Below are 19,516 nucleotides of genomic sequence, written 5' to 3' on the forward strand. Positions count from 1 at the left end.
TGGCCCTTTTAACCTCAGTATTTTCAACACTACCAGAATTATGAATGATAAAAGAAGTCTTACTCGCTGATATAAGATGAACAATGAAATTTAAATTTTGAAATAATACTTGGAGGTCCGTGCATAGTTTCTTCGTCGTGGAAGAGTCGTTCGTCACACTTTGATTCCAAATCTTCGCTTGAGCTTCGCTAGGTGGCAAAGGCGGTCGTTCTTCAACCACTACGAAATAAACCAGAAGATTAATTTTAAGCGCAAATTATATATCTGTAAAAAAGTGTGCGTGACGTACATTATTTTAGTTACCTTTCGAAATTAAACTATTAGCCGCTAGAAGCTATATTCGTATACCCTTGGAAAGTCTAAGAACGACTCTGATTTTCATAGGAACGGGCGTGGCTTACAGCTGAGATTTTCGCTCGGGATGTGCAAAGCTAGACTCGGCTCCTAGTCAACTTTAAGCCTTATCGCGAATAGAAGTTTACTTACCTACTGTGCTCTTTAGCCTCTTTTTAAGCATTGTTCAGGTAGAACAAGACCAGTGTCTCAAAGCGCGTGACAAATTCTCGAAGATATTCAGCGCGAAACCTAATTTGGGTTTCTTAAATTCATTTTCTAGCAAGTCTATTTTTCGAGTGAGTGTCATTCATTTTCTTCCCGCGGTACGCCTTCTTAACGTCGCGTCGCGTCGGCAGCCAATCATAAAGCACACTTCCATTTGACGTTGCGTTCCATTTGACGAATCATATTATGCCACGCCCGTTTCTCCGCTTTCGCAGTACTTTGGCAATGGATCCTTACACATTCCAAGTGCACACATATATAATTCCCCGTTATTACCTATTGCTGACAGCAGAGCCAACGATGTGGTAAGCGTTGCTAAGGTGTAATTTAAATACGACAGTTTTAAATTAATAGGAACATGTAAATAATGATTCACAATTGACGAAGAAAATATGCAGCTTAAAGCCATTCCACCCTGAAAAATAAATAATAAACTTTAGTTTAGGATAGGTTGAAGGGTTGGCAATTAACGTCCTCCTTGGAATTACTCTGCCCAAAACGCGAACAATATTAAAATTCGTCTGAACATAGTAATTCTGCCGAAGCATAAGCATAAATGTTTTCATTTCGACCATGAATATCGAACCGCATTAGATAGTTTGCCCGTAGTCACTAGGATGGGACGGGCTTTGTTATTATGACGCTGGTCACGCGCTACCACTCCAAAATAGTCTTTATGGGCAACGTTTTGAAACTTTGCTAGTTTCATTTATTTCGTAAATTTTAAAAGGCACCTTTCGGATTGAACGAAAGTATGTTAAAATATTAACAGCATATACCTTTATTTATCACTATCAACTAATTTTGTAGTAGTAGAGATATTTTTCTAAGAAACGAACGCGGCTGGCCAAGATCGTGGACCAAAAAAGTGATAAGAAATTATTTAAGGTCTACAATGTGCACGTCGAGATTAACAAATCTGGGCATCTTGGCAATCGAACAAGAGGTACAAATTTAATATTCACCATTGCATTAAAGAGTTCGCGTTGCAAAAAACACGCAGAGTAAATTTTTTATTTTTAAACGACTGGAATCAACAAAGCAACAGAGTACCACAGAATTTTCACCGATTTTATGCTTAGTTGCGAAAATAGGGGGGCGGCAAATTTAGAGTCTGCCCCGGGCGGAAGAAATACACGCTACGCCACTGACGTAAACATTTCATGACGGTCCGCCGGCAGCCGTTTCGACGAACCAGCCGAACCTGTTGAAAATTGAAATGCTTTCAAAAGTGTAAATAACGCTTAATTTACGAAAATAATGATGAATTATTGAATCGGAAGATAAAAATAACTATTCGAAACACTGGCTCCATTTCAGAAGTTAGTTTTTTTCAAATTTCAAACCTAAACGCGTGTACGCTCGTATTTCTCGCCATCAAACTAACCAACTATTTTGCCAACGGAAACAGTAAGAAAGGACGAGTTTCCTGTTCGGAAACTTCCTATTTCGCAATCTCTCCACGACAAACTATCATTAACCGAATTCGTTCTGTGCCATACGTATGTTTATTATCCACTTATGGTTTAAGTGATTACTTAAATTCTCGGGTAATGATATAATTCGATAATCATAGTCTATTATTTCTCTATTCGCGATCAAAAACTATCGCCTACTTTGGTTGGCCATTGAAACCTAAATATCTATTAGTTTTTCCCATAGTCGTTACGGGTAAATTTGACTTTATAAATAATGATACTTGCATTTTAACATAATTTTTATAAAAGAAAAAAAGATCTTATGACCTAGACTCGTTTCGTTAGCGAATAGTTAATATTGGAAGTTAATGTTGAACATAATGGGCGCATAACCGAATTATCGTACGTAACAGATGAGTGAACAACAAATGATTTACCAAGTTAAAAAATATTCCAACAGCACTGGCGGTGGAAACTTCACTGGATGTAAACCAGTACGAGGCAAACTGGGGCGTTAAATTGACGAAACAACATTGCGCCAACCCAACGACGCACTGGCCCATCATCGTCAGCCAGAATGTATCCGTATGTGTACCGGCACCTTGGATCCAAAGACCTAGAAATTAAGGATACCTTAATTAAGACTTTGGAAACAAAGATAATTTCTAAAAAGTGTGCAAGATCGTTTTAGAGCGAGTAAAAAGAGGAATACGTCATAAAAATTTAAAATTTTCGCCACCCCAGCGCCCCCAAGTGTGGTGTTTTGGAACTATGCGCAACTAAAGAGGAGATAAAATCGCGCCAAGACAAATTAGTCCATAGACCAAAGAGAAGGTTTCCAATGAATATATCCATCTAGTTGGTTTTGTAGGCCATGGCGAGACGGACGGGAAAAGCAGCTTAAAAGAGGTACCCTCTTACTGTCCGTTTGCGTCCTACTTCGTATTAGCTGACATAGTTGGCCGTACTCGATTCGCAGAGCCGTCAAGGTCATTTGGAAGAATGTAAACCCCCATTTCAAACGGAAAGTTTTGTTGATCGCGTGACGAATTATATGGCCTTGACAGCCCGAAACTTTCAAAATTCTAGAACCTTCCCCCTTTACAGAGATACGGTGTCGACGGCCGGTGATTTTGTATGGTGGAAGCTACAGCTTTTCCCGTCCGGTAACCCGGTTAGAGATATAGTGTTCATGGTGAGACTCAGGGCCGGCCCTTCCATATGGCGAACGGAGCGCCAAGTCTCAGTGGTAAAGAAAAATAAACAAATATTTGTATAAGAGGGGCAAGCAAGGGGTGCCATAATCGGATCTCGCTCCATCCTAAAACTTGCCTCGGGCCGCCACTGGTAAGACTAGCTCGCAGAAAATAGTTCAAAGGCGCAAAGGTAGGGCTGACACACTTTTGGGTTTTATGTCGCTTTTGCTATTACCCAAAGCGCCACCCTAGGCCTAAGTATGAAGCGTGTGGAGTAACCTTTGTATTAAAAACCGATTAATAGAAAGGCTAATAACGTCAAGAAATTACGCTGGGCAAATAGAAAGACCAAATATATTTATCTTATGTGTTCTATCATCTTAAGATCCCCATAAGTAAAGGTCTAGCATAGAGCCCCATGTTTATGGCATTGTCCAGTGGCGTAGCCAGGGGGGGGGCACAGGGGGCTGTTCCTGTAAGGTCTGTTCCTGGCTATACAGCCAGACAATTAATCAAAAGAAAATTACCGGATCGTGCAATAAAAAACATCGTAAAGGAACCGATTGTAATTAGTACAGAAGAGGATGTGAAAGATGATGGATCGGAGGATTGGATTAAGAAGCTATCACGAGGAGGACTTATATGTGTGAAAGATGGATTTTATCACCTTACTGTTGAAATCAAAAAAATTTCTGATCTTTTTAATTTGTTAGAAGTGCCCAAAATTTGAGACAGATATTTAAAAACGGTTGCTACAAAACAAATCATGCAAATGACCAATATTAGAGTACTTTGGAAATCTATTTGCCCACAAATATGTCTAAATAAAATTCAAACTACACTTCGAGAGTTAAAAGAGCCACAGTATTCACCAAAGAAGCGATTGACCAAAAAATAAATAGCATTAAGAACGATAAAATCAATCCCAGCTGAAATTCCATCAAACGTGGTCAAGAAAATCACTAAAACTAATAGTTTTGTTAAAAGTAAGCCTAGCTTAACCACCACCTAAGTGTAGGCAAGAATGTATTTATTTATACTCAGGAAGAATGAATATGTCGAGATTATTTTTAGCGTTTCTCCAATTCCACCCGTTGGGGCCCCCGGTATGCTCCTCCGCTTTAATAAAATCAAATAATACTGCAATCTCATTGGTTCTTAAAAATTACGTTTTTCGACGAGATTAACGCTGCTGGGAGGACGCAAAAAATAAGACTGCCTCCCCCCCTCTTAGCGTGACGGGGTTAGGGCCTCAACGTGTCCGTCGATAGTCTCGACATATTCATTCTCCCTGAGTATAAATAAATACATTCTTGGTGTAGGATTGTGTGTAAAAACGAGCGAACAACTGAGACAAAAACCAAAACGGGCAAAATTCAAGGTCGATGAATTCAAGGTGGGTGAAGTAGAACTAAGATTTATACAAAAACAATGTTAGACTAAGTTGAGCGCTCGAAGTTAATGGTAGAAATCCAATTTGTTTTACGACATTTGTGAACTGAACGAGCACTCGGCCAAAACCCTATGGTAGATCCGAAGGCCGACCCCATCGACCCACCCTCGGACCCACAATATAAAGCCGAGCTCGGATATTTAAGCGAGGGCGAAGAAAATTTCGCTGCGATTTTTGTAAATTTGTAAATTTAGAAGATTTCTTAAATTTCCCGTAGAAATTTATAAATTTTCTCAAGATTTGCTAAAATTTCCATTGAAATTTAAAATTTTTTGCGAGATTTCATAAAAATTTGCGGAAAACCATCAAATTTCATAAGATTTATTAAATTTGAGAAATTTGTCGGAATCGATAAAAATTTGAAAATTTGCCAAAACATTTGAGAAATTTAAAAAGATATTTTGTAAAATTTAATAAGAAATTTTAAATTTGGAAATTTTCAAATCACTGGCGTGTACGAAATTTGAAAGAGTGTCGGACCCCTCAGCTATTCTTGAGGACTTTTTTGCCCCTCAAACAAGGTGACGCGCGCGTTCGGTGAAGAGCTACACTTTCCCCTATTTTCTCTTGTTTCCGGTACATATCGACAAACGCAGCCAATTTTGCTGTTATAGCTCATGGAAAATTTTAAATTATGTTTTGGGCTCACCGTTATCTTTTTGGGCAGTTCTAAAAAATCCTTATTTTAGCCCCTGAGGCGGATTTTGGAAGCTGAGGAATAGAATTGGGGAAGCAGACGCTAAGAAATACGAATAACGCCTATTGACACATACCGGAAGCAACAAGTAGAAGCCCAACGACGAAAGTGAATTTCAGACCCTTTTTGTCAACCAAAACGAGCGTCGGGTACACCGGTATGATGTACCCCATCAGGAAAGTCATCGAGGTCCATTCGATGACAATGTACGGAACGTTATAGTAGTCCTTGAGAATGTCTCCGATTATCGAATACTGGGAAAATGTGCAAACACTGAGCATGGAACCGAATGCGATTATTAATAGGAAAAGGTAACGCCTTTTGAAAACTCGAATTTCCGGTTTGTCAGTAGCTGCCACTTCTCCTATTTCCTTAAAATGATTCAATTGAACCACTGCCACCACGGAGTCCGCTACGAACGTGTTACGCCCGAAAACTTTGTTTGTTCCACTCATCATTACGGAACATTCGCGAATGTTGGAACTCCTACTGCTGACGACTTTAGCCGTACTGGATGACTTTAAAATGTTCGCAAATATGCGCGAACGTTTACCGTTGCACGGTTCTACGGCTGTTATTATTGAAATTTAGGTCAAATATAGCGAGGCGTAAATACGAAAAGAGTCATGGTTAGGTTCGTACACGAATGAATGAAGGATATCTGCTATAGGGATCGAACATAGAGAAAAATCCCGTACACTCACCCAAAAATTGAAGAAAAGATTATTTACACTGGTTTTTGAAAAATCCACAAAATCCGCAGAAAAGATCACAAATCCAGAAGTAAACAAAATCCACCGAATCCAAGAGAAAATAAACAAATCCACACAATCCAAGAGAAAAGTTTAAAAATCCACACAATCCAAGAGAAAAGTCCAAAAATCCACACAATCCAAGAGAAAAGTCCAAAAATCCACACAATCCAAGAGAAAAGTCCACGAATCCACAAAATCCAAGTTCACAACTCCACCAAATTCTCGAAACGAAATCCACGAATCTACCCAAAATACAAAACTGTAATCTTTTAGGAAATCCGCAAATCTAGTAAAAAATTTACAAATCCATTATAAAATTCAAATCCGTGGATTTTTTCAAAATACGGCAGAATTTTGAGAAAATCAACAAATGTAGTTAAAAATCCCGTACATTTGGTTCTGAATGTCCAACCCCTGGAATGTCAGTCATTGAAAGGCTGATACCGACATCTGACGAGGCAGAAATCATGATTGAAATGAATTTCACGCCCTGCTCGAACAATCGACCCAAAGATATTATTGACTTACTTGAATATAGGTTAAAAGTTCTGTTGATTTTCTCGTGCAGGTTCGAGAGTAAAACAACGCGATCGTCATTCTAATTCTTTCCTATGACTGTCTTACGCGTTTCAATCCTTTGTCTTTAACTTATCAAGAATATATTTATTTCAACTGTCGAGAAGGCAATCCCCTGACACAATAGTATTCACCTCAATTTTATACTTTTACGAAGTAAATTTACAATTTTGAATCGCTTAATTTCCTCATCATTTTTCCGCTTGATTTTTCTCAAACCTACGCGCCAACTTCGTAATCTTCGTTTGAGTAGTACCTGTATATCACCGTAGCCAACTAAATTATACAAAGCCCGTGCGCGCTCCCCAAAGGAGGGGCGTCATTAAGAAATATTCTACTAGTTAGATTTTCTCTAAATAGATGGCTCCGCTACTTGTCCCGAGTAAAGTGGTTGCTGCACACGCAACTTTCAGAATCTTAACTAGCATTTTCCACATTTTCTCCAAATAAAGCTTCAAACCATTTAATTTTGAGATCTTCCTTAATTCGCAGTTTATGGAAACAGGTTTTTAAATTTCCTTTTTTTTTCAGTTTTACGTGATCTATTGCAATTGGGTACAATACAACGTACCATTTCTAAAGAAATAAAACCAATTTTGTTCAAAATACAAAATACACTATATATTCCTACATTAGGCCTAACTTTATTTCACGCTTCTTTCTAATATACTAAAAATCAAACAAACTATTTGTATAATCATAAAGCAACATTAATTCTTCACATATCAATGATTGGCATTTACAATAATATCAAATTAAAATAATTTAAACTTACTTTGTGATTCTTCAATACTTGTTTAACTTCATGAACCACGCTATTAATAAGTGCAGCAGACGACCGTTACATAAAACCGCGCGCAATGCGCAGACACGGTGACGTCATTGGGATAACTAACAGCGCACTCAAGCGGAAATCGTTGGCGTCCTTAAAAGGTCCAAAATAAATAAGATAAAATTTAGCGCGCACGGGCTTTATATAATTTAGTTAGGTCTAATATTACGGTTAGTAAATAAGCTTGCCAGTGAAAAGGAGATTGTATAAAATACGGGAGATCACGTGTTTATGTTAGTTTTATGGTACTTTTAAATAACTGATTCGGACTAAGCTATGGCGCCACCAAAAAGTCGCGGACAGTTCAGAACTTGTTGTACGAATAGTCTGAAATTCCATCCATGGCACTTATTGACTAGTCTAAAATACTATTGCCTTGGCTTCTTGACGATATACTTGCTCTCGAACAGGTACTGCTTGAGCGAATAGTTTGAGTTAGAACGGTTCAAGAATTCTTTTTCGGCACATACATACCCGTTATTACGAGTTAGGTATTCAAAATCTGCACCTCCTAGTGGCTACGTCCTCAACTAGGCATTTCCCCAAATTAATTTCGCGCGTTGCATGATGAATGCGCAGAAGGCGTGCACGAACGTTTTTAAACATAGAACCACGCCGGAAAAATCTCCACTGCCAGCCCTTAGCACCGTAGCCAAGGCTTATTCACAATTTCATCACTTTCAAACTTAAAATTAACACTTAATCACTTATCGTCGCAAAATGATTCAACAGAACCTAAAACTGGCTTCTAGAAATAAGAGAACTTGTTTTTGAAGGTATTTATTTTTCAAATGTGAGATTTAGACGCGTTTTGTGTGGCATTTATCAACCCGAGCGTGGCTGCTCTACCAATTAAGATAACATTTTACGTTTAGAAATTTTGAAAATGAGGGTAAATCCAAGGTAAAAAAATCCAAAAATGGAAGCCGAAATCCAAATTTGCAAGGTAAAAAAAAATTCACGGAAAATATTTCACATTTCATTCTGAACGGGTAGGGACATGTAAATAATTAAGTCTAACCAAGGAAAGGATAAGTTGTGTTGGGAAGGACATATGTACGTGGTACATGTTCGTGGTCGTAACCAAATACGTTGGCGTTGTTTCAAAGCAAGCTCTTTAAAATGCAAAGCAATTCTGAAAACAACATTGGAAGTCAAAGAACCGGATGGATTCGCTTTTTTTAGCATTATTGGATGTCTCCATAGGAATGAACTACCTCAAATCAATCGTGCCAGAAATGGCGGCAGTTGTGCTCTTATATTTTGATTGTACTTATGTTACTGGAACATTTCGAAGAATTGGCAACAAGAACTCTAAAAGGTGCATATTATTCGCACACTATACAACACTCTGGCTCTCCCAATTTATGATTATTGTTCCCCTATCTGGACCCCCCACCTTGCATCTGATCAATTGGCACTTCAAAAGGCCCAGAGCCGCTTTTCCAAATTAACCAAAAAATATCAATCCCTTCCCGCACCCTCTCGACTTAAATCTCTTCAAATAAAATCAGTTACAATTCGACATAAAATTAACAACCTTAGTTTGCTGCATAAATTTTTTTCTAACAACCTGGTTCTTGACTTCAATGAATTCTTCACTGTACCTGTTGGTTCGCGCACAAGAGGTCATTCCCTAAAACTAAGTAAGCCCCGAGCTCTCACTGCCACTCGACTTAATTCATTTGCTCACACCGTTATAAATGACTGGAACTCTTTGCCCCAAGAAATTATTTCCCTTAAAACCTATTCCAAATTTCGGACCTCTTTAATAGACCATTTCAATAAGTATTAGATGTTTTTTTTTCTTTTGTGTTTAATATTACTGTTTTCTAATCATGCATAACTAACATTTGCCCCCCTTTTTTCTGTTATACTCTAGTCCCTATCGGGCATTGTCTGTAAATAATTTTTAATATTTTTTTAAATATATTCTTTCCTTTTTCTCACTCATATGATCTCAATGTGGTGCATTATATTCTGGATTCCCATTACTTTTGTATCTAATCCGCAGTCTGTATATAAGTCGGCAACGGCTTCACAGATGTTTACTGTTCAATAAATAAATAAATAAAATAAACTTAGAAAAGTGAAACCTTCGTATCCAGCGAACCTTTGGAACGTACACGAAACAACATTAAATGACGCCGGAAGGACTAATAATGAATGTGAAGGCTGGAACCATCGGTTTTCCAATTTAGTTTGCCACAAACATCCAGAGGTATGGACGCTAATTGAGAAAATACGACTTGAAGTCGCTGCAGACGAAACCAAGTTGGCTCAACGTGCGCTTGGAAATTTACCACCCAAGAAAAAACGGAACCCTTACTCCGAATTACAAGAAAGGCTTAAAATGCTCTGTGAAGAGTACACCACTGGAACTAGAGATATTCCCAATTTTTTAAAAGTTATATCGCATAACATTAGGTATAGATAAGAATATATAGCAATATTTCATTAGACTTAATTAACGAAATTTTATAAATAAATGATATCTGGATTTTTTTACCATGGGTTTTTTCTTTTGGATTTCTTTTCTTTGGATTTTTTCTGTGGATTTTATATGCCTGGATGATTTTTCCGTGGATCTTTTTACCTAGATTCGTCGCTACTGCCCTATCGTCGTACGTTCATTTTCTTCTCTCCAGGACAACGCCGTTAACATGGGCCCCTATGGTAGACCTCTGTTTATGGGGACCTTATGATAGGCTTATGATTATACGAAGAAAGAGCTATTTCATGGTGTACCGGTATATAATGTACGACGTAGAACATTATGGAAAACGTTTCGAAAGCGAGATATACGAGTTTATGTAGTGGTTCATATTTTCGCACCTGCTTCACTTTGTTCTTCATACAGTGCAGCTGCGTATCATTTCGTAACTGAAAATTATTTCGTCATTGAAAATTATTTCGTAATTGAACAATTCCAACCTCATTTGACAGCGTTGGTTTTAGATTATCATTATTATAATGATTGTTGAGAAATATGAGTTCAAATTATTTAACATCTTTTAAAAAATCTCTCCATACGAGAGTTGTGAGACCCATGAAGGATTTGCGTAATCATGCTCTACACTGAGAGAAATTTCTGTACTTTCTACAGAGTTTTTGTACAGTATTAATGTGTGCGAAATTTTTGCAGTACGTTTCTGTAAGCAAGTAAAACAGTTCAGTCATTTTATTTTTGTACAATATCCTTATGTATATTTTAGTTACTTGTTATTTGTACTAAGAACTGTAGAGATTACAGAACTATTTCTGTAATCCACGATCAACGATTTTGGCTGTTAAAATGACCAAATATGTTTATTTGTGGCACTGTAATTTTCACCAAAAACTGCAAAAATTACAGATCTCGTCTTGTAATTTGCGCTACAATTATCTAATGTAAGTGTTACATGTATATCCGTAGTTGTAATAGAAATATTTTATAGAAACGAAATTTTCTAAATTTCTGGCGTTATTACCATAAGCTTATGATAGCCACTCTCGCACCTAACGGAACGCGCCTCTTGCGACTGCGATAAAACTCGGCTCCTATCTGTCGTTTCAAAGGAATCGAGCGCCTGGCTGAACGCGCTTCCTTCTCCGTCTCTGGGTACTCATCTCGACGATGATTCTTTTAGAATCGCCATCGGTCTTCGCTTTAGTGCCCATATCTGCGTTCCACGCATCTGCAACTGCGGTGCCCATGTCGACTCGTTCGGGACCCATGGTTAAGTTGCAAAAAAGCAATGGTCGTCTGTCCCGCCACGCCGCCGTCAACGACATCGTACGGCGCGCTCTCGTGACATGTCCGCCGGTGTGCCCTCCGTCCTCGAGGCCCCGCAGTTTGTCGAGGGACGACGGCAAACGCCCAGCTGGCATGACCCTTGTCCCTTGGTCCGGTGGTAAATCATTAGTATGGGATTTCACATGCTCCGACCCCATAGCTCCTTCGTATTTGATTTCGTCTTCTACAGCCCCTCTCTGGGCCGCCATCCAGGCTGAATTGAAGAAAAAAGGCCAAATATATGTGGTCCTCGGTCATCGCTTCCAGTTCTGTGCTTTGGCTGTTGAAACTCTTGGCTTGGCCCTGGAACACGCGACTGGCCTGAAAATTCGCGAAGTAACCGGGTAGCCGCGTTCCGTGGAATACATCAGCCAACGCATAGCCATTGCCGTGCAGCGGGGCAACGCGGCCGCCGTCTTGAACACGTTCCCACCAGGCTCCTCTCTTGATGAATTTCTTTACAAACTCCACTAATTTTTTTTAAATAAATTAAAAAGTTAATTCTTGATTATAGGCTTACTTATGTAACAACAGTAACATCCATGCTACTGATAAATAAACCCTATAGCAGATTAGGTGAAATCCCACACCAAAGATTTGCCACCTAAGCATACAGAGCCTTTGTCATCCGTCAGGTCGTTTATCGTCGTCGCACAAGGGCACGATTTAAAATGTCGCTCACGGCAGCATGACTGTGCGGGTCGCTTCTCGTGTCATGACGCGACTAGCGACTCTCACCTCTTTTGTAACTCAAACCTTAAGCACGTGATTATTTTGAGGTATCACAAATAAAATTGCGTTTTTTTTTCTCTACTCTAGACTGTGAGTAGATGAATTAGCAGACGGAAATCCAGTAGTTTAGCGTTGGCCGAGCAGGTTCTATGGTAACCGAATGTCTTATTTTTAAAATTACAGTTTAGCAACTTTCGCAAAAATTACTAAAATTAAAATAACATAGACGACGAATTTTTCTAGTGCACAAGATTTATTTAAAACATAAATATTTAATTTGTGTAATTAAATATTTATATGTATGATTTGAGAGCCCCTAGCGGATTTTTTAAATAGTTTTTACATTGAAGCCATTATAAAAACGAGGGTGGCGCTGAACACGTTATAGTACATTTTATAGGGGGAAAATCCTTGCTCGCGGAATTTCGACGAATGTGTTGGCCACTGTAGCGTGAACAGCGCGTGATCAAAGTTGACCGTGGTTCACCAGTGCGGCGCTGACGGCGTAACTTTCGTTACTAGCCAAATGAAAAGCATGGACCAAAGGCAAGGTTCTTTAAAAGTTCTAATCGGACCACACGACAAAATTTCAAAACCCGTTCTAGTTTGTTATCCGATTTCTATATTGGCTTCACGAAATGCAGTTGCTGAGTCAGCTGTCAGTTATTTCTTTGTATTATTCTAACCCATAAGTTAACTTTGTATTTACATTAGAATAAGATATAACAGGTTCAAATCTTTTGTTAAAAAAATCTGAGCATGTGGGAATTTTTGTTTTAAAATCTGTACATGGTACACTTTAAAAATCTTCGATCAGGGGTGAAATAATTTTCGGGTTTTTAACATGGCAACGCTGCTCATGAGTCATGACTCCTGACTGAAGTTAGTGTCGAAAATTTGGAGAGCTCCCGACACAAAGACGAGGCAAGCCTTGGGCATTTTGTTCCATTCTTAGGCTTAGCGAAATCATCAATTTATTCCGAAGATTATTATTATTGTTAATAGTTAGTATTATTTATTTATTTTGATTAACATAAAAGTAGTATTAAAGGTAATATACCGTAGTGTCTGTTTTAATTTTTTTAAACGGTGTCCGTTTGAAAAAAGTCCTCAGCTATTTAGGTCCGTTTGCGGAAAGGCCTGGTAGCGGCTATTTTGGATCGCCAAAACGGGTACGGGCTTAAATAGCCGAGGACTATTTTCGCACGGAAACGGTTCAAAAATAGACACGGCTGTAATACGCGGTAATGAATGAGAACAGAAAATGTTTCGATTCGAGTTTACAAAGCCCAGAAATTCCCGCGACCTGGGGCGCCAGCAGCGTAAGTTAAAGTTATACGATTTTAATGTTCCAGTTTTGATGTTAAGGAATGTAAATAGTGACGTAGACTGGAGCTTAGGTTGTGAGGCTCTAATTTAAAACCAAGCTTAATTAATTATTATTTATTATTTTATTGAAACACCTATTGTATTAAGTAAAACCGTTGACTAAATTTTACTCTATGGGAATGGTTGCAGTAGAATACGGACATAGAAGCAAAGAGTGTTCAAACCGTACTAAGCCTTCTGGGGACCATAGTTCGACTGTAGTAGAACTCGTGAAGATGACATTGTTTGAATTATTTCTTTTGGACTGTACTACAATATGTAAGGTTTTTTAAGGAATTCGTCATAGATTTTATGGACGGAAATATTCCTAACCCTTGCTCATAGATTTTAATTCACCAAGGCGGGGGGAAGATGGCGACAAAATGCGAGTCGTGGCCTTATCGTGGAGTGAATTAAATCTGAGAGAGGGGGGTTACATACAGGGGAAAGAAAAAAATAAAAAAGAGGGGGAGATTCGAATTCAGAATGGAAACCCTTTGTCGTTAATCAATCACAAAATCTTTATTTAACACTCAAATTTATAAATAACACTAAAATACAAAAACAAATGAACAAAATTGCGGGGGGAACTGAGGGGATAATCTTACTTCGCTTCTAGTGATGGTTAGGCCATCTCTACTATGGTTCTTTTAGCTTTTTCCAATATAAGAGGGGAATTTAAACACTAAAAATACACTCTTTGACCTTAAATTTGTTAATGAAACTATCTCTTACTATTTTCTATGGGATCAGTTCCGGTATCCCTACTCTCAGGCATCTTGGTTTCAAAGGATGGAGGGGGCAGAAACAAATATACACTTACACTAAATAATAATAAACACTACAATTAAATACTACAATTAAGGATTCTACAATTAAACAATGACAATAATTAACTCAAAATAATAACAACGGCGAGGGCACAACGCGAACGGAAAAAGTAATCTGAACTGTATAAATACAAGAAGCAGAATGAACTCTCAACCTCGAGGGGACCTGTCTTAAATCCTTTTCTCGGACAATAGCGAGGGATTAAGCTTTCTTTTCTAAAACTTTTTCTCTACTTTTCACTGGCTACTTCGTATTTCGACCCTGGGTACTCTACAGGGGGGGGGTTATGATGGAAATTCTACTCATCACTTGGTTTCGGTGTCCTCCGCTACGTTGTCGTCTCTCCGTTTACGGGTTTTCTCTTTCCTCGGTTTACGTAAAATGCCCGACACACGCACTTCACAGAACGGGACGTCTTTGGGGATTGCTTGTTTACGCGTTTCTTTATTCACACTTTTCTTTTTATTCTCTTTATTTACTCGTCTACGGTTTGGCGGCCGGATTGCGGGTTTCTTCCTATATTATTTTACTTCACAAGCTGACGGGGGCGTAGGTACTTCGGGTTTCAGTCTGAAATGTCCGGCTAGGCTAGGGAATCGGTCTCGGTCATCTGGCTGTCTTCTCTCGGAATGGCTAGATATTGGGTGATCAACAGGTGATTCGAGGGTGTTGAGGGCATTACGCTTCTCAGACTCATTACGGCTTGGCTTATGTTCTTCCGGCCGGAATGTCCTGGCTGTGGGTCATCTAGGCAATCATGGAGCGTTGTTCCGATCATGTGGTTTGCATTGAGGGTTAATTAATATTTAAGCGCGACTTCATCGCACATTATTTTATATTTATTTCGACATGGTTCTTCTCTTGCCCGAGAAGCAGAGTTCTGTCAAGTTCTGTCCAGGTCTGCCAAAGCAGAGTCCTGTCCGTTCTTGCAAAAGCAGACTTCTTCACTTCTCCCTTTTTGGGGCTCTGTCTCTTGGTTTTGTTCGGATTATTGGGGGGCGGGGTTGAAACAAAAAGCAACTGGTGACCTCCCATTTTACCTAGGTCATTGGTGTATTTAAGACTCGTGTCTAGTCATGCGGTGGTGACGTTGTCCGATTTACGAAAGGTCGCTTGGGATTGCGGGGGGGAAATGCCAGAGAGTCTCGAGGTTCCCGATTTTCTGTCTCCAAGCGGAAACGTCCGGGCGCCCTCTTGACCCTATGGCGGCAACCTTGGAAAACGTCCGCTTTTCTTGGGATCTTGCTACCTGATAGTTAATATGAAGCTTGTGGACTTGAAATGACTTCGTGGGATCGCTGTAAGCTGAGGGAGCTTTACTGGTTTAGTTCGGAAAGTTTTAGGGAAATCTGGGCTGGGAAAGTTTGCTGAATGTATTGCACCATGGTCTTGTGACCGAGATAAAAACACTTTAATTAGCGAGGGATTAATTTTAGCGTTGCCGAAGGCAGGGATTTAGTTTATAATTTATATTGAGAGAATGGTTTAATTAATTATCTTAATTTTATATTTTATCGTGGGGTTTGATCGAGTTCTATAAGGCTTATAAACACTAATTAATTTGTATGTATGGTTCAAAAGTTATTTAAGTTTTTAGTTTATCATTAAATTAAATTTATATTTAACACGGGGATTAGTTTCATTAAATAGAGCTCGGAATTCTAAGAAATTTGATGTATGGGGCTTTACGAATACTTAACAAAAACTGTAAATTTAGAGGGTCAAGAGTGCGGGGAAAACGTAATAACAAAAGTAAATAAAACACAGAAAAAGTAAAAAAAAATAAGTATACGGGGGAAAATGAACCTGAAGGGTTACAAATAATATTGAATTATTTTCTATAATTTTGGACGTTTTTTGACAATTAATTTTCGAGTTCTTTCAACATACTTCGGGATCCGGGGAAAAAGTGGGGATTTATTGAAAGAACAAGTTGTGCCGTGAATTATATTAAATCATTAAGTTATTATTATTATTATTATTATTCCTATATTTTAGGCTGGAACTCCTATTAGTGACATAGAAAAAAAGCTACCGCCTCACCCATGTCTGATAATTATAGGTAATAACAAAAGTGAGATAATTACTTAAAAGTGTGACACTCCCTGTACTTTTCTACGCTAAAGGTCTAATGAATGTTCGACTCGAGATCGACCACATATAAATGGAAAAACGGGAAATATCAAGGAAATCGGTTTGCCTATGGTTATATGAACCCTGCGTCAGTTTTAGGCAGTGATGGGCATTTTTCAAAATATCGTGATAACTCTCACTCCACCTCATTCCCGTTTCTAAAATTTTAAACTCAAACTCATCTCCTCTAACCACCGTAAACTAATTTTGTATCTCATCTCCTCTCATCGAATTTCACTAATTAATCTAACCTCGCGTACACTCTCGTTAGTTTTATTGAAAAATCTGATGTCATCTCTCACTCTTTTCCGTTTATGGAAGTTGTAAAATCCCTCCTTTCAATCTCCTCTCTCTGAAACGCGTACTTTGTGAAACTCCTCTCACGCTCCTCTCCTTTTGAAGTTTCGCGCATCTCACCTCCTCTCAAATTCTCACAGGGGTAGAACAACGACCATCACTGGCCGGTGACCACATGCATTAGATTTACTGTCTCTAACTTCTTTATAGCCTTCTAACATCAGCATATTATGTGCTCTTGTTCATATTTAATTACCACTTCAAAAGAAGTTATGGTTTAACTTAAAATAATTTAATTGTAAGATTTGAACGTTATTTCATAAAAGTAGGTACATTGGTCCCAGTGGCGTAGCTAGACCTTTTGCCGCCCCCTTAATACATAGAAATAGTTTTCTAAGATAGTTTAAAATGGAGTATTGACCGTCGCTTCAGTTACCATGAAGGGAAAAGTGCCGCCCCCTTTGCTACGCTACTGATTGGTCCATGAAAATTGTGTTAGACTGTCCGGGAAAACCTGGAAAAGTCGGTTGAATTTTAAAATGTAAACTTTGTGGCAACTCGGATTAACATTTTGAGGGAATAATATTTTCTTGTATAATAAGTCCTTTCTTTGAATGCGGGCTAACTCTACTACTAAACATAAATTATTGAGGGCAAGGTTTCACTAATTTTCTTTTCAATATTATAGAAACTAAGATGCATCGCCAAGATAAATCCACAGAATCCGAAAGAGGTTATAAACGTAAAGATCCTTGTTTTGATAAACAAAATATCCCAATATGATTGGATATTAATTAAAAATAAAATCCGGTAGTTATTTTCGGAAATTGGCTCTTGAATAAATGATTTTTTCGAAATTGTATCCAATATTTTGTAATATTTGTAGAAGTTTCCTTAAAAAACCCAATTCAAAGTATTTCAGAAAATCTTGGCTAAGTGTTTTCTACCGAAATAATCTGTAATGTGTACAGAATTACGTTTTTTGCAACACATAAGACTTACTACAGAACGGTATGACATATTTACAGAAGTACGTTTTATAAAAACCAATTGTTCAGTTTCTACAGAAATGTATAAAATATTTACAGAAGTACGTTTTATATGAACACAAGTTGTTCCGTTTGTCCTACAGAACGGCATGTCATATCTACAGAAGTACGTTAAATAAAAACACAAGTTGTTCAGTTTGTCCTACAGAACGGTATGCCATATTTACAGAAGTACGTTTTATAGAAACACAAGTTGTTCAGTTTTTGAAACAAAAAATTCTTTAATATATACAGAACAATGACTTTTTTAAAAAAAAGTTACATTTTTATTTAACATATTTGTTCTGTGAAATTTACAATACAAATAACTGTAATTTTTACATAATTAATCTGTAAGTAAAAATTTTCTTTTTATCTGTTAAAAAAACAGTTTGTAACTGTAAAACTTTATTTCGGAAATGTCTGTAAAGAAATCAGAACATTTCTGGAATGATGGTTTGCCAGATATTTTCTGTAATTCATACAATATAAATTTCTCTCAGTGTAGGTTCGACCGTTCGAGTATTTAGTATCAAATATTTTTGCAACCCAACCTCCTAAATGGCGCCGCAAGCAATAGGCACGAGTAGGCACGTGCCTACGTGGAACACTAGATGGGGCCCCAATTTTTTTTAAAAAAGGGGGCCCTATTTTTTCATATTGGTAAATTTTCAGTAGCCGAATTAATAGAGAAATTGCTGAAAAATATCAAACTTGTGACTATCAACTAATGCACATATTTTATGGATTTATATTTACTCCATTTAAAAAGGATAATACCAGGGGATAAGCGCGTAAGCAAAAACGCAACGGTTACCTTAAGATTGTTTTCCACGAGCGCACGTCATAATGTTAATTTCTTTACGCGCGTAAAAACGTTTGAACGTTTCAAAGCTGGGAAACGCGTCGTTGCGCGCGTCAGTGTAAAACAAGCCTTACGCGGCCGTCACTTCTCCTCCCGCTGAGGGGGAGTTACGCGCGTGGCTAGACGAAACACGAAATTGCACAGGTGCGACAGAGAGAAAAATAAACAAACAACAAGCTATCTTGTGACTAGATTTAAGGCTTGTATATAGTTCTCTTCGCTATATTTTGACGACCTTTTTTGAAATGACCGTCAGTGGCAGAGATGCAGACATGTGGTTTATTACTTCAAAGAAAAAAGGGTGACTCACTTTCTCTTTTTTGTTAACAGTCTGTTTTTAGGTTTGTAGAGCCTATTTCTAAAAAATCCCTTACCATTTTCATATATCTTCATTTTCCAGCAATTTAGAACTAGCGATCATAGTTGAATTATATACATATAAATATTGTAAAATATATAGTGTAGGATTAAATTAATTTTGAGACCTCGTTTGAGACAACCTAGTTTAAAATGAGTTTGAGAAAAACCCCGTCTGGTTTCCAAAAGCGGAGAAAACGCAAAATGGAAGAGACTCTATGGATCTATTAAACGATATTTTGAGTCCACTATAATGACTAGCGATGTCGTTCAATCTCGTGATAGTTTCGAATGGGTAAGTAAGCCCTGAAATTTTTTTCCTGCATACTTCCAGGGGGTAGTAGGTCAAACTTTGAAGATGGTTACGAGGGGTAAGACACTCTGTGAACTCGGTGTACACTGCCGTACCTTTGACAGTGCTAAATGAAACTCGCGAACTCTTGAAAATATGTACCTTTAACAGTGCTAAATGCACGAACTCGGTGTACAGATTATCTGAGACTGTCTTACCCCTCGGATGGTTATTCATACCAGCGAAAACACATGTTTTAAATTCGAAAATAACTAGCTAATGTTTAATGTTTATAATGGTTATTTTATCTCCTTATATAATAATGCATAAATATTTTTACACATAGTAAG

General features: G+C 38.0%; 1 protein-coding gene across 3 annotated transcripts in view; it reads right to left on the reverse strand.

Annotated features, from left to right (window-relative positions):
- Positions 1-6,081, reverse strand: part of LOC149943254 (choline/ethanolamine transporter flvcr2a-like) — a 103,600-nt gene extending 97,519 nt beyond the window's left edge. Inside the window, exons 1-4 of one of the 3 annotated variants that reach the window (XM_090178822.1) lie at positions 6,030-6,081; positions 2,417-2,595; positions 838-976; positions 64-219 (exon numbers count right to left, since the gene is read on the reverse strand). In XM_090178822.1, the coding sequence (XP_090034948.1) occupies positions 64-219; positions 838-976; positions 2,417-2,545 (424 nt within the window). In that variant the 5' untranslated portion in view covers positions 2,546-2,595; positions 6,030-6,081. Of the gene's footprint in view, positions 1-63; positions 220-486; positions 570-837; positions 977-2,416; positions 2,607-6,029 lie in introns of those variants that run through there. The other 2 variants (XM_090178823.1, XM_090178824.1) reach the window with 2 other exon arrangements.
- Positions 6,082-19,516: the final 13,435 nt, after the last annotated feature.

Source organism: Leiobunum rupestre, chromosome 6 (genome assembly GCF_980474605.1).
Source record: "Leiobunum rupestre chromosome 6, qqLeiRupe1.1.hap1, whole genome shotgun sequence".
Classification (NCBI taxonomy): domain Eukaryota; kingdom Metazoa; phylum Arthropoda; class Arachnida; order Opiliones; family Sclerosomatidae; genus Leiobunum; species Leiobunum rupestre.